At 35.3% G+C, this 15819-nt stretch overlaps 1 protein-coding gene across 1 annotated transcript in view; it reads left to right on the forward strand.

The window, feature by feature from the left end:
- CCDC39 (coiled-coil domain containing 39) overlaps positions 1-15028 on the forward strand; it is a 53749-nt gene extending 38721 nt beyond the window's left edge. The window contains exons 14-20 of the mRNA XM_032340039.1: positions 5447-5570; positions 9864-10023; positions 10433-10539; positions 11263-11403; positions 11536-11715; positions 12051-12136; positions 13511-15028. Of these exons, the coding sequence (XP_032195930.1) occupies positions 5447-5570; positions 9864-10023; positions 10433-10539; positions 11263-11403; positions 11536-11715; positions 12051-12136; positions 13511-13664 (952 nt within the window). The 3' untranslated portion in view covers positions 13665-15028. The remainder of the gene's footprint in view (positions 1-5446; positions 5571-9863; positions 10024-10432; positions 10540-11262; positions 11404-11535; positions 11716-12050; positions 12137-13510) is intronic.
- The last annotated feature ends 791 nt before the right edge of the window (positions 15029-15819 follow it).

A 15819-nucleotide genomic window follows, 5' to 3' on the forward strand; every position in this document is an offset into this window, starting at 1 on the left:
CCATTGAAGAGCAGAAGCAGCCATAGATAGTATGGAAATAAATGAGCATGCCTGTATTCCAATAAAACTTTACAGACACTGAAATTTGAATTTCATAGAATTTTTATTTTTCATTAAATATAATGTTCCTCTTGATTTTTTCTTTAATCATACATTTTAAAAATGTAAATGGCATTTTTTTCCTCATGGGCTGTACAAAAACATGTAACAGGCAGGATGATTTATTGACCCCAGATTTGTATCACTAATAGTAATATTGCATTGCATATATCTACCCCAATTTTTTTTTAAAGATTTTATTTATTTATTTGACAGAGAGAGATCACAAGTAGGCAGAGAGGCAGGCAGAGAGAGAGAGGAGGAAGCAGGCTCCCTGCTGAGCAGAGAGCCCGATGCGGGACTCGATCCCAGGACCCTGAGATCATGACCTGAGCCGAAGGCAGCGGCTTAACCCACTGAGCCACCAGGCACCCATATCTACCCCAATTTGTGTATACATTTATTGTTTCTGTGTTTTAAGTATTACAGATAAAGCTGTTCTGAACATATATGTGCTTGGTATGAGCATATGCTTTCTTTTCTCTTGGATAAATACCTAGAAGTGGATTATATGATAGGTATTCTTTTTTGTCTTTTCTGTCTTTCATTGGTTTTACTAATTCTGTTTTTCTCTTCTTTCTTCTTTTATTGTTTTATTGTTAAAAATTGCATTCTAATTTTTATTTTGTTGGTTATTCTTTTTTTTTTAAGATTTTATTTATTTGATAGATATCACAAGTAGGCAGAGAGGTAGGCAAAGAAAGAGGGGGAAGCAGGCTCCCTGCTGAGCAGAGAGCCAGATGCGGGACTCGATCCCAGGACCCTGAGATCATGACCTGAGCCGAAGGCAGTGGCTTAACCCACTGAGCCACCCAGGCACCCCTTGTTGGTTATTCTTAAATCCAGAGAAACTTCAACCTTCCTATTTCTCTGTGAAAACTGAGGATTAATTAGCTTACAATTTTTTTTCCTTCATAAAAGAGATAAGACTTCTAGCATCTTACTGCTGCATTTCCTCTCTCCTTCTTACCTGTGTTGTTGAAACCACCAATTATAGTTTCAGGTTGTTATTTATTGTTTTTAATATTATGTTTCTATTTTTAAAGAACTCCTTTCTTGTAACTTGCATAAACTATACAGTCAATTGCCAGCAATAATTCCACCTACCTATATGTTGTACTTGTTTTTGGTTTAATACTGTTTTGTATATCCTTTGTCATCTTATTTTGTTGGATTCCCATTTCATTTCTCTGGAGTATGTTTTGAATTTTTTTTTTCCAGAATTGATGGTTTCTGAAATTTTTGAGTTCTTGCATGTTTAAAGCATACTTATTCTGTTCATATTTGAATTACAGTTGGACTTTGAAAGCATTGTTTCATATTCTTTTAGATGACAGTGTTTTTATGAGAGGTCTGACTCAGACTAATTCATTTTGTCTTGTAAGGAACTTGGTTTTTTTATTTTTTTCTGTCTGAAAAGATTTGGAACACTTTTTTTATCCTTCGTGTTTCAGAATTTCTCTATGTGTCTGGGTGCGTGTTTTTTTTTTGTTTGTTTTGTTTTTTGTTTGTTTGTTTGTTTTGGCGTTTTGTTTTTGGCTTTCATTTTTATTGTTTGAACCTTGGTGAGCTCTCAATTATTTCATCAAGTTTTTCTTTAGATCAGGGAAATATTTTTCTATTAGTTCTTTAATTTTTTTTTCCTTACACCACTCTCTGTGTTCTGCATTTGTTGCTTATTTTTACTGGTTGTTGGTCTGTCTTCTGGATTTCTTAACTTTACTCTCATTTTAAAATTTCTGTTCTTTTTATTCCCCTTTTTAAGATATTCTTATTTTTCCCTCCCTAGTCTCTTTCTTTTGGCCTAGTCTCCATTCTTCGTCCCCCTTTCTCTAGATCATTGATTAATCTTTCTTACTTACTACTGTTAAGTTGAGACGGGGAAACTATTTGCAAGGATATTTGTTCCTTCACTGGTCATTTCTTTTTAAAGCAGTCTATTCTTATTAATGGATAGTTTTGAATCAATATCCTCTCATCTTTTAGAGATATTGGAATACTTTGGAAGTTCTATTCTATCCCATGCATTATTTTTGTTTCTCTTAGTGTATGTCCTGTGTTTGCTGATTTTGTTCTTTTCATTCATGCTGTTAACTTTCCAAAATGTCTGATAGTCCGTGGCTTTCTGTTATATTTAATAACAAATGTTTAATTCATAATCATGGTGATTGATATAGCAGATGGTATGGGTTTCTTCTGCAATTAGATAGATCTTTTTCTCCAGTTGGTTTCTCTTCTAAATGGGAGGGCTGCTTATGGGCACTGGGCTAATTTGCCCCTTAATGACCATAGTAATTTGTCCCTTAAGGAGTTTATTTTGGGTGATAAAGACTATTTACTTCATGGGTGAAACTTTGGTTTTTATTAATCTCCACTGTTGTGGGGGCCTGGAATTATATCATGCTCTTTTTTACTTTTTTCTTCAGTGCCGACAAACAATGCTAGGAACTCTGCTAATTTGGGGGTTTATCATTGGAGCATAAATAATTCCTGCCAACATTTCTATAAACTTTGAGGGGTTGAGGAGAGTGGCCCAGATGTTCTGTAGACAATCCTTTCATTACTTACCTTAATATTAGCCTAAGAGATCACTCTTCGTCTTTTTATTTCTTATTTTTGGATTTGAATTTTCTCCAGACTTCTTTGATGAAACGTGGCTCTTATTTCTGCATTAATAATTTTCGGTTTTTATCTCTATCCTCCCTCTCCCTCCATCAATCAAATTCTATTTGTTTCCCATTTTTTTCATGAATTCATGACAAAATTGTGTCTTTCTCTTTCCCAGAACTGTGGCAGGTTTTTTCCCTCCTTTTATTATTTTCCATTTTTGGAAGGAGAAGAGATGTACTAGTGCTCAGTTCACCATCTTAGGCTAGAAGCCAACAGGTCTTGTCTTTTACAATCATATAAAAGTTGACTAAATATTTTGTGATGATACAACAGTAATACTTAAAAATAAGCAAAGCCATAACTTCTGTTTCTTAATGTGTTTTACCACCAAATTTTCTTTTGGAGTAGGAAAACTGGTAGGTTGAAGATTTCTTCTCACCATACTTGGGTAGTACACTTTCATAAGGTTGTAGTAGGCAAATAAGTTTTTTAAAAGTTCATAAAATATGAATCTGCCAGAATAAAATGAAAAAAATAATCAGCAAATTAGAAAAAGTTTAAATCTTGGGAGACACTTCTTTCTTTTTTTTCTTTTTTTTTTTAAGATTTTATTTATTTATTTGACAGAGAGAGATCACAAGTAGGCAGAGAGGCAGGCAGAGATAGAGGGGGAAGCAGGCTCCCCGCTGAGCAGAGAGCCCGATGCGGGACTCGATCCCAGGACCCTGAGATCATGACCAGAGCCGAAGGCAGCGGCTTAACCCACCGAGCCACCCAGGCGCCCCGAGGCACTTCTTTCTAGTTTCTCATATTTCTGTGTCTTGCAAGGAAATGTACTAACGTTCCTGTTCTGGACTATCTTGTTAAAAATTTTTGTAAAAAACCAGAAAACATAAAATATACCATTATAAACATTATTAAGTGTACAGTTCAGTGATGTTATTAAGTATATTCACATTGTAGTGCAATAGATCTCCAGAACTCTTTCATTTTCTGAAACTGAAACTCCATACCTTCTAAACATTAATCATTTCCTCCTTCCCCTAACCCTTGGTTACTACCATTTTTTTTCTGTCTGTATGAATTTGACTGCTTTAGATACTTCATGTAAATGGAATCATGCAGTATTTGTCTTTTGTGACTGATTTATTCCACTTAGCATAATGTCCTCAGGTTCGTCCATGTAGCAGGTGATACAATTTCCTTTTAAGGCTGAATAGTATTTCATTGCATGTATTTACCACATTTAATGTATCATTCATCTGTCCATGATTTTTTGGGTTGCTTCACCTCTTGGCTATTATAAATAATATGAACACTGTGGTGCAGAGATTTCTTCAAGTACCTACTTCTGATTTTTTTGGCTTTGTAACTGGAAGTGTGATTACTGTATCATATGGTAGTTTTTTTTTTTTTTTAAAGATTTTATTTATTTATTTGACAGAGAGAGATCACAAGTAGACAGAGAGGCAGGCAGAGAGAGAGGAGGAAGAAGGCTCCCTGCCGAGCAGAGAGCCCGATGCGGGGCTCGATCCCAGGACCCTGGGACCATGACCTGAGCCGAAGGCAGAGGCTTTAACCCACTGAGCCACCCAGGCGCCCCTCATATGGTAGTTTTATTTGGAATTTTTTGAGGAACTGCAATACTGTTTTCCATAGTGGTTGCATCATTTTATAGTTCCACCAGTAGTGCACAAGGGTTCCAATTTCTCTACATTACTGTCAGTACTTTTCTTTTTAAGATTTACTTATATTTTTATTTTAGAGATCAAGAGAGTACACTAGTAGTGGGAGGGGGAGAGGAGAAGGGAGAGAATCTCAAGCAGACTCCCCATTGAGAGCCCCCAGGAATCTGAGATCATGACCTGACTTGAAATCAAGAATGGCAGCTTAACCAACTGAGCCACCGAGGCACCCTGCAATACTTTCCTTTTTTTCTCTTCTGTTTTCTTTTTTTTTCCTTAGCTACCCAAAGACTGTGAGGTAATAACGTATTGTGGTTTTAATTTGCATTAAACTATCTTTTAAAAGATGTTTAGATAGTGAATAGCCTCAGAAGTTAGAGGTGGTATCCTCTTGCTGGAGTAAAGATTGGATGTATTTGCTTAATTCCTATTATAAGGTATTTGGACTATGTAAGCTTGAGGTTCCTCAGCTGTGGTATAAACCTTCAGTGTATATAACATCCACTTGAGCTCCTCCTCACTTGCATGGGACTTTGGAACTCTGCAAGCAGGAGGCGCATGCTACTTGGTGTACCATGAATGGCAAAGTCCTTTTTCTCTGACCTAGGAATCTTGTGTCTTCTGCCAACATCCATGAAACTATGACAGCCTAACTTCTTAGCTTTCAAATAGGGTGAAACCCGAGATGCTTCCCACTAATTAGAAAATTGAAAAGTGAGAACATATTTAACCTGTTTGACTTCGTTATTTTATTTTAGAGATTTTATTTATTTATTTGACAGAGATCACAAGTAGGCAGAGAGACAGGCGGAGAGAGAGGAAGGGAAGCAGGCTCCCTGCCCAGCAGAGAGCCCGATGCAGGGCTCGATACAGGGCTTGATCCCAGGATTCTGGGATCGTGACCTGAGCCAAAGTCAGAGGCTTTAACCCACTGAGTCACCCAGGCGCGTCTAACTTCAGTATTAATGAAAATATCTTATATAAGAAAACAGCCCTTTAAAAGAGAGTATGTTATTTGTTTTTCAGTGTTTTTCTTTTTCTTTCCATGTTAGTGCTGAGTTTCATGAGAGGCTAAGTAAAATTGATAAGCTGAAGAACAGATATGAAATTCTTACTGTTGTTATGCTGCCTCCTGAAGGAGAAGAGGAGAAAACACAGGCCTATTATGTGATAAAGGTAATCTTAATTGATTTCATAGTTGTGAAGTATCTTTGTCTGTAGTCTGTAAACCAAATGGCTTGCTGTTTTTTTTTTTTTTTTGCCTTGCAACTTTAAATTTCATAGCAGTTTTGTAGCTATTGCACTTAATTAGGGCCATAAAACATTAGTTGTTAAATGGAGGTACTGAAGCTATTATTTTTTAAATTAAGATTTATTTATTTAAATGAGAGTGCAGGTGTGCTCAATAGTGCATGAGTAGTGAGAGGGGCAGAGGGAGAGGGAGAGAATCTCAGGCAGACAGACTCTACTGAGTGCAGAGCTGACACTGGCTTGATCTCACAGCCCTGAGGTCATGACCTGACCCAAAACCAAGAGTCAGAGGCTTATCTGACTGAACCACTCAGGCGCCCCCTGAAGCCATATATATATTATATATATAATATATAAATATATAAATATAAATAAATATAAATTTATAAATATATAAATATAAATATATGATTTATTTATTTGCTTTAGAGGGGTGGGCAGAGGGGGAGGGATAGAGAATCTCAAGCAGACTCCATGCTTGGTGCAGAGCCTGACATGGGGCTCAATCTCATAACCCTGAGATCATGACCTGAGCCAAAACCAAGAGTTGGATGCTTTACTGCCTGTGCCACCCAGGCACCTTGAAGTTATTATTTTTATATACCTCAAGTCCATGAGGTCAAAAAGAGGTCTGGACTTGACTGCTCTTTGATCTTTTTTTGGGGGGAGGGCTATCATTTGTGTCATGTCATTTCCCCCCATTTATTCAAGATTCATAATCTGTTTTGCCTTGCAACCTGCTGTCACTTTCATATCTTTACTATTCATGTGTTTATTCATGTGTTAACTTGTTTAACACCTCAGGCTCAAGGCCTTATGTCACTATAGCCGTCCACTCATATGGCTACATCCTAGACTATATCATCACCTGGAGCTGTACCACCTTTGAAATCTTATTCTCTAATGTACCAGTGCAGCTCTGGTATGGCAAATGTCCAGAGAGGAAGAGACCTGCTTTTTGTCTTCGTGTTAGATGGGAGAGAGACAGGTCAGGTGGTAAACGTGCTGTCTTCTGGTGTTTGAGATTTGTCTGCCATTTCATGGTTATCTTTACCTAGTAACCCATAAGGGAAAATAGAGAAGTGATCAAGAACTGGATGCATTTCCCTTCCTGAGTACTGCCATACTCCTTTTTCCCATGTAGAAACTGAACAGGTGTAATTTCCTTTACACAGTGTTCTGGGAACTTAAAACACCAGAAAGGAATGGAAATTTTAATGTTAATTCATTTTTCCTCTATCGTACACCGATGGGAGTAGAAAGATCCCCCAATTCACACCCTTAGGGGATGGCCCTTTTAGACAGATGTTCCCTTTCCTTTGACTTGTACTGAATCTTCCACTTTCCTTCTTAGCCCTTCTTTGAGTGTGCCCCAACACACACACTGAGTGTGATATGCCTGCCACTTTGCCTCAGGAAATTCCACCTAACTTACATGAGAAATGAATCCCAGTTCTCAAACCGTTCTAGTAACTCATCAGTCTGTAGTACCTCAGGCTTCGATCTGATACTAACAAGACTTTCCTCCTCTCAGATTTTAAAGGTTGAGGGGTGAAGGGTGGGTTCTAGGTTGTTCAGTGTTAGGAAGTATATATATATATTACAATTCCACTTAAGTTTCTCTTTCAACAAGTTCTGTGATGTTACCTAAAAGCTCTGGTGTTAGAGTGCGTTTGTCCATATCTTGGTTCTATCACTGACAAAGTAGGTGACTTTGATTAAGTTATTTAATCATTTTGTGGGCTTAGTTCCCTCACTTGCAAAATGAGGATATTATTACTTTTGTTGTGAGAAGTAAATATGTGAAGAAATACACATAAACCCTTAAGCAGTGTCTGGAATAATATGAGCCCTCAGTAAATGTTAGCTGTCATTATTGTTATTGCTGTGATGATGATGATTGATGTTGATGCATCCACTTCTCAGGAAAACAGGCAGATTTTATGACGAAGTATGTGTTTCTTCTGTTCACAGCAAAGTTGCTGGATAAATATCAGCATAAGTCATATGTAAGATGAATCAAGCCAATCAGTTACCTTCCCAATTTCCTAATGCCCCTCTTCACTTTTCATCCTTTCTAGGGTCTGCAGCTTGCCACATTATTCCATTTCACATTATACAGCATATTTATTTGTTAATTTATTTTTATACAGCTTTATATATTTAGTTATTTATTTATTAAGATTTTATTTATCTGACAGAGACACAGTGAGAGAGGGAACACAAGCGGGGAATGGGAGAGGGAAAAGCAGACTCCCTGTTGAGAAGAGAACCTGATGCGGTGCTCCATCCCAGGACTCTGGGATCATGACCTGAGCCAATGGCAGACACATAACAACTGAACCACCCAGGCACCCCAATACATAGCATATTTAAATGTTTTACTCTTAATACTTCACATGTGCCAGATTTGTGAAAATGAAACTTTATCTGTAGCTAGACTTAGTGTGTCTTATGTGGTCTTCATAAGGATAGAGTCCAATTCTGACCAAAATTTAGTGAAACTATTAGAAAATGAAATTACTAGAAAATGTTTTAAAATGCTGACAGAAAGGTATAAAAAATTGTTTCTAATATAAGCTTTCAAATCTAGGAAAAAAGGTATATATTTTATAATCTGATTTAGAAGCAGATAGAATCACAAGAGTTTTTAGAAGTTTAAGGTATATATGGAATTAGATCAAGAAATACATATAAATGTACAACGCCAGCCCCTTTGTTTGGCAAATAAAGAAACTGAAGTTGGAGAAGGAGGATGTATTAATTTAATGTTACTCATCTCGTTCATAAGAAATCCACAACTAAAATCTAGCTGTTTTGATTCAGACTAGGTCTCTTCCACTACAGTATGTTTTTAAATAAAAAGGTTGCCAATTTTAGACTATAGATTATAATTTATCTAATAAATTTTATTAACTTTTTTTATTATGTATTATTTACTGTAAAAATGTGTTAATATATTTTGAAGTATAATAAATATCCGTGAAAATGTTAAGAGATAAAGAATTACCAAAACACTGTCCAGATGGCCACATTCTGATGTGTATTAAATACACATTCTTGGGACTGGATAAATTAACAAATGAAATTATTTAATTTTGATTAAAAATGGGTTTTGGCACTTTTAAATATCTATTCATGTTATCCCTGCCAACATTTAATTGTGGAAGTCCTTTGGAACTTTTTTGATACAACTCTAGAGAGTTTAGCCCAGTAACATTTAAGCTGAAAAAAGTCACTGAGTATGCCCACTACTGAGAATTTTTGGTTTTCAACAATTTATAGACTGCATTTTTTTCCCAGCCATATTTATCAATTATTTTTCTCTAATTTTTAAACATTTTTTAAATGTGGCAAAATACACATAAAATTGGCCATTTATCAATTGTTAGGTGTACAGTTCTGTGGTATGAAGTACATCCCTACTGTTGTGCAACTAATACCAACCTCAATCTCCAGAACTTTTTCATCTTCCAAAACTGAAACACTCTACCCATTAAACAGAGACCCCATTTTTCCCTCATGCTACTTTCTCTCTGTGAATTTGACTATTATAGGCACTTCATGTGAGTGGAATCATGCAGTGTTCTCCTTTGAAAATATAGAGTGCTTCATAAATTTGAATGTTATTATTGTGCAGGTGTCACACTAATTTTATTTTTTCCAATTTTAGTATGTGCAACTGAAGTGAGTACTCCAATTTTAATATTATTTAACTGTTCAAAAATGTTGAGTCCTAGTTCTAATAACAATATAACTGTGTTGGAAATAATATGCATTTACTTTTCTACATGTACCTTACTCACTTCTTATATTCCTAAGACTTAAAATGAGAAAGTGTTCTAAGCCTCTTTCAGGCCAGAAACATGCATTCTCCTTATTAAATAGATCTAGTTTGAAGCCACGTCCCAGTTAACCCTATCTCTTTCCAGTAAATTTTATATCTGCTTAGCTTTCTGGTAATTTTTGTTGGAAAGTTTCAATGTAAGCTTTGGTTAGCTGCTACACTTCTATCAGTTTATATCCTGTGTACTCTGTTTTGAAGATCTTGGGGATTTAGTCTTCTACTCTAAATCAAGTGCAAGAATGAATGCTTAATGCTGCATGTAGGCCCCAAGGTAAATTGGTATTGTTGGGAGTAAACTATTTCCTGCCCTGGAAGCAGACATTCTCTCCCACAATACTTTTGTGCAGTCACTTCTATTCCATATTTCACAGGCCGCTCAAGAAAAAGAAGAACTTCAAAGGGAAGGTGACAGTTTGGATGCTAAGATCAACAAAGCTGAAAAAGAAATCTATGCTTTAGAAAACACCTTGCAAGTGCTGAGAAATTGCAACAACAATTACAAACAATCTTTTAAAAAAGTCACTCCATCCAGTATGTAGGAGTTTTTTAAATTTTTTTATGAATGTGGCTATTAAAGGGTAGTTAATTATTTTTAAAGAGGAACATTGTGAGACATGGAAAACAAAAATGTACCATGTTTAATTGAGTCAGAAAATCACCTCCCCCTTCCCTTTAAGGGCTAAGTTGTTATTTCCATTATTAGTTTAGCAGTATTGCATATCCCTTCTCTGTGAATTAATTTCAAATGTGAAGAAAATGGCGGCCTATTGGCTGCTGTGTGTTGACAAAAGAATGGCTATTACATGCTCATACTGTTTTTTCAACAAGGAGATATAAGGATTTTAACGTATACAAAGATGTTGTAAGTTTAACATATGTAAGACTTGAAGCTTGCTTTCTACATAACATGTTAAAAATTTAAAGAATTCTCTAATTTTAGGTGATGAGTATGAACAAAAAATCCAACTAGAAGAACAAAAAAGAGCTATTGATGAAAAATACAGATACAAACAAAGACAAATCAGGGAACTACAGGAAGATATCCAGGTAAATTCTACGGGCTTTAGAAATAAGCCCTTAGTAAAAGTTAACTATCATTATGTCTACTGTCTTGTTATCATGTACAAAGAAGATAATTTTTAAAAGTAGGTAGTAAAAGTTTCATTTTAATTAAAGTGAGAAAAAAAAATAAGTGGCCAAAGTATTAAATAAATTAGTTAAAATCACAGTACTACGCATAGGATGGACAGCAGATAATGATTGGTTAATTAGATGCTGAATCATAGCCAGCTAATCATGATATATCTACTAACTTATTTAATGAACTTTTATTTCATTTAATTCCTTAAAGATTACCTTAAAGATTCCCCCTTAAATAAAATTTGAAAGATAAAAATAGTCTAGTAGAAAGTAGTTACTAAGCTACAACACTGAAAGAGAAAACAATGTGCTTGGCAAACTCTATATAAAAATTAAAAATGTTTTTCCTAATATTTGAAGGAACCAATGGTATGAATTTTGAATCTTTGAAAATTGCATACTTTTAATAGCCACTGTTTGACTTATTTTCCCCCAAGTACCAAAAAAGTACTTTCTAGTGGGATTCTATATAAAACTTAATCCAAAGACCGTATTATACTTATTAACTACCAATATAATGTATTTATATACAAAAATAAATGAATTAAAATTAAATGAATACTTGAAAAATGGCAAGTTTTATGTTATTGATTCTAACCAATAAGTATGTTAACACTTTATTTTCTCCAGAGCATGGAAAATACTTTAGAAGTTATAGAACATTTAACAAATAGTGTCAAAGAAAAATTATCAGAGAAGCAGGCTTATTCATCTCAACTAAATAGAGAAACTGAGGAGCAGAAGCCAAAATTAGAGAGAGTAACTAAACAGGTATTGCTGTCTTTTTAAAAACCTGTCATATTTATCTATTTTGGAGTTCCAAATCCTCCTTCATCCATTAAAAAATATTAAGTTCTGGGAAATAGTTTTAAATAATAATTGACTACTATTGACTAACAACAGTGTGCAAAACTCACCAAGGAAATCCGACTTCTGAAAGACACAAAAGATGAAACACTGGAAGAACAAGACATCAGACTTCGTGAAGTAAAACATTTCCACAAGATCATTGATGAAATGCTAGTTGATGTCATGGAAGAAAATGCTGAGATCCGTATTATCCTTCAAACATACTTTCAACAGGTAACAATAGTACCTTCTAGCTAAAATATTTTCTAAACATTTAATGAAATAAATATGGCACTTATCATAAAGTGAAGTCTAATTAAAAATAGTCCTTTGAGGGGCGCCTGGGTTGCTCTGTGGGTTAAAGCCTCTGTCTTCAGCTCAGGTCATGATCTCAGGGTCCTGGGATCGAGCCCCGCATCAGGCTCTCTGCTCAGCAGGGAGCCTGCTTCCACCTCTCTCTCTGTCTGCCTCCTTCTGACCTCTCTCTCTGTCAAATAAATTAAAAAAAATATATATTCTTTTGAAAATGGAGTGGTACTAATAATGATCGCTATTGAATATTCCTCCAGAATGGTTTAGAACTACCTACAGCTGGTCCAAAAGGCAGTCGCCAGAGTTCTAGATCTCCTTCACAGACTTCACTGTTATCAACAAGGTAAGTCTAAGTTTAAAAATCATCTCGTTAACTCTATCCTATGCAAATACCACCACAGCCACAGGATCTACCAGTGCTCTTCTTACCCTTACCCACCTTTCTGTTAGTATCATGTATGCCGATAACAGCCAGCAGAGCAAGACTTTCCTTCTGGTTTCTGTCTGAAGTCACAGTTTCTATGAGAACATGGAGTGTTTTGTGACTTTTAGCTATTTCAGTAGGATACAGCAGGGTAAAATTTTGGAGGTTACATCTTGCATGGTTAACCCTGAGTATGGGGAGAATTTTTTTTTTAAGATTTTATTTATTTATTTGAAGGGGGGGGCATGAGCAGGGTGAGGGGCAGAGAGAGAGAGGGACAAGCAGACTCCCTGCTGAGTGGGGAGCCCTATGTGGGATGTGGGGCTCAATCTAGGGACTCCAGGATCATGACCCGAGCTGAAGGCAGCTGCTTAACTGACCCAGCCACCCAGGCACCTCTGGAGTAAATTTTTTAAACTATAAAAAGGCAACTTAGATGTACAGACATATGGAGTATGATTTTTATGATTAAAACCACATTATGAAGTTTTTAAGTAGTCAGAGTTTTATTTCATTTTTGCTGCTTTGCTAGAAAGGAAATTATTCTTTACTTCTACAGTTTATATTTACCCAGAATTCTATCAGGTAGATTGATGTTTAATCAACTCTTGTGCTTTGCTGACAAAATAAAAATTATTAATGATGATGCTAATTTTAAAATTCCCAACCTTCTATGTTTAGTAGCCATTTACTTTTCACTTGTCCACAGAGAACTTTCAGAATATAAAAGGGGTATCCCTAAAAGATAGTATTAAAATAGAACAAAACTCTCTCTATATAAACATGGTAAGCAATCACCTGATCATCACTGTATTTCCGTATTTTTAAATTTCAGCATTTCAGCATTGTATAGCTAGTTACATTTTTCAAATGACCCCACCACTTTATCCTGTCAATAGGTCTCATTTTCTTATCTTTAGCTTAGATTACATAACCTATTATTATAGTCACTCTTGCCAGCACCCAAATTCCCATGGCCTTTTTATGCTTAATGATTTTTACAAAACCTTTTTAATGTTTAATGATTCCACCTCTAAATTGATTATAGCTGAAAATATTTTTTTCATAAATATTTGTTGAACTAGTTTGATACTCTATGTTCATTACTTTTTCTTTTGAACTAATTTTTTGACATTAATGGTTATGCTTGCAAAATTTAGTAGTATTACTAGTATATATTTTTTTATCTAATTCCTTATGGGGTTATGGTATCTAATGCCATTAGTGAGGGGGTCTTCAGTAATATAGATTTTGAATTAAATGTAAAATAGTGCTGTTTTTCTTTTCCTGTAGGTCATCGAGAAGTACCACAAGTACTGCCTCTCAGACTTCAATTAAAGTATTAGAGCTGAACTTCCCTGCCTCCTCTTCAGTGACTGACATTTCTAGGCCGCCAAGTGCAACCAGTAGCTCCAATAATGATAAAAACAAAAAGGGCAGCAAATAAACATTTCAACCTCTTTGTATAAGTTGTAAACACAAAAGCAAAAATCTTACTTTTAAGATAGTGAATTCCACCTTACGCTTTTGGGTGCTGTGGAGTGATGAGAGGCCCACTGAGATCGTGATAGAAATATGCAATAACTAGATGAAAGTTTACTTAGTGGAAAATGTGAAAGTTAAAAAAGTCAAGCAATTTAGGTTTCACATATGACAAAGAAACGCTTAACTTCCTTAACCTTTGCCATACTGTTTTCTTCACAGAAAAGGAAAGCAGTAACCGCAGATTCTTTAACAAGGCTACATGTTTTATAAGCAGAGAAAATGATGTTTTTCACTGTTTATTTTGATGTTTGTTAGATTAGAAAACAATTTGCTTCAGTTATTTCATGCTAGCCATGAAACAACTTCAGTTCTAATGTGACATAGTGTTTCTGGAAATTTCTGAAGATTTGCTGTCCTGTGATAGTTTATAATACTAAAATTCTCATTTACCCTAGAAAATCCTAAAATTAGGTTTGCTTTAGTCAGAGAAACAGGTTTCTTGGGCTTTGGGGGGAGAAGTCTTTTTGTTTCTTCTTTTGGTAGGATTCTAAAGTTTTTAACCCCCAAATAGCATTTATTTCCTCCCCCAAAAAAACAATAGGAAAGAGCACTGCACATTAATAACAACAGCAGCTTAAATTTCTATGAATTACTTAACTCTGATCTTGAAAGAAGTCAAACACATTATTTTGTTAAGATACAGTCAAGCATAAAGAGTTAAGAATGTACTTTCAACCTTTCTTCCCCAGGACATTCTTGTAGTAGACAAAGAACTAGGTGTGATTTGATTTGCAACAGGAATCCCATAAATTTACAGTGGAGGTAGACCGCCAGATTTAGAATGTTACTCCATTTAATATACTATAAAACATGAGCCCAATATTTTCAACTCTTGGAGAGTGTGGAGTATGATTATAAAACTGGCTTTTAAATAAGTCCTTACCTATATATACTTAGAAACTATAGACTTAACTATTTCTCCTTCAACCCTCGAAAGAATTTGTCACAACCGTTGTTAATTATTTAGAAGTGTCATTTACAGTTCCTTCTGAAAGGCAGAAGTTGCAGTAAACCTGTTTGTGCTGATTATTTAAGTATCTTATTGTTTTTAGAAATAGCCAGCAAATGCTATAGCCAAATCCAATGAGTAAGATAATATTTTTGTAAAATATGGTTCTAAATGCGGAAGATTTATAAGATCGAAAAACTGATTAATTTTATGGTCATTTTGTGTGTTTGCTCAAGTTATTATTCTCTCTGCCCTGTATTACTTTGGAAATTACTTGGAACTTGCAATTCAATATTAAACACTGTTTTACGGAGGCAGGGATTGTCTTACTAGCTCTATGACCTTGGCAAAGTTGCTTCTCTGTGCTTTTTTCCTTGTCATACTGAGACAGTAAGAATTACCTACACAAGTTTACTGAAATGATCAAATACATACAAAATGTACAGGTCCTGGCATAAGAACTGCACAGTAACTTCTATTACTGAGTCACCACCCAAAGGCTAGCACAGTATTTGTGAAATGGTTCTTTTGGTTCTGGGCCAGCATACAAGTCTATTTAACTCTCTTAAACAAACAGTTCCAACCTTGTATGTGTAATAATGCTAAATTTGGTGACACAGGGATCAAACCCATTATCTCCAAATGTGGAGTTATCTTAACATCTAACTATTATGTTAGAAAATTATTTGTGGGAGTCCAGACACAGTCTGGGTGTGTACAAACTATAGACATAATGATAAGGAAAAAAACTGTTAAAGATAATTACTAACAATTCTTGGTAAGTCAGTCCTCCATATTCTTTTGCTGTGGTGGGTTTCCTGAACACATCCTTAGAAACTGGCTTGTATACTCTGAAGTTTAGTTATGTTCCAGGAAAGAAACTCTGGGGAAGATGGAATTCCTAAATTCAGGCAGGCCTGTATTAGGTACTATCCTAGTTGTCGTATATGAATGTAACATTAAGTCACAAAGACACCTTAGAAAATTATAGTGCTGATTGATAGTGATGCTCAGAGATTTTAGTAAATGTGTACATAAAATACTGAAGAAGTACTAGCAATTCCTAAAGGTCAAAGACCATGTTGAGATACTGTTCACTCTTTACAAA

This window comes from Mustela erminea, chromosome 1, assembly GCF_009829155.1.
Source record: "Mustela erminea isolate mMusErm1 chromosome 1, mMusErm1.Pri, whole genome shotgun sequence".
NCBI classification, from domain to species: Eukaryota; Metazoa; Chordata; class Mammalia; order Carnivora; family Mustelidae; genus Mustela; species Mustela erminea.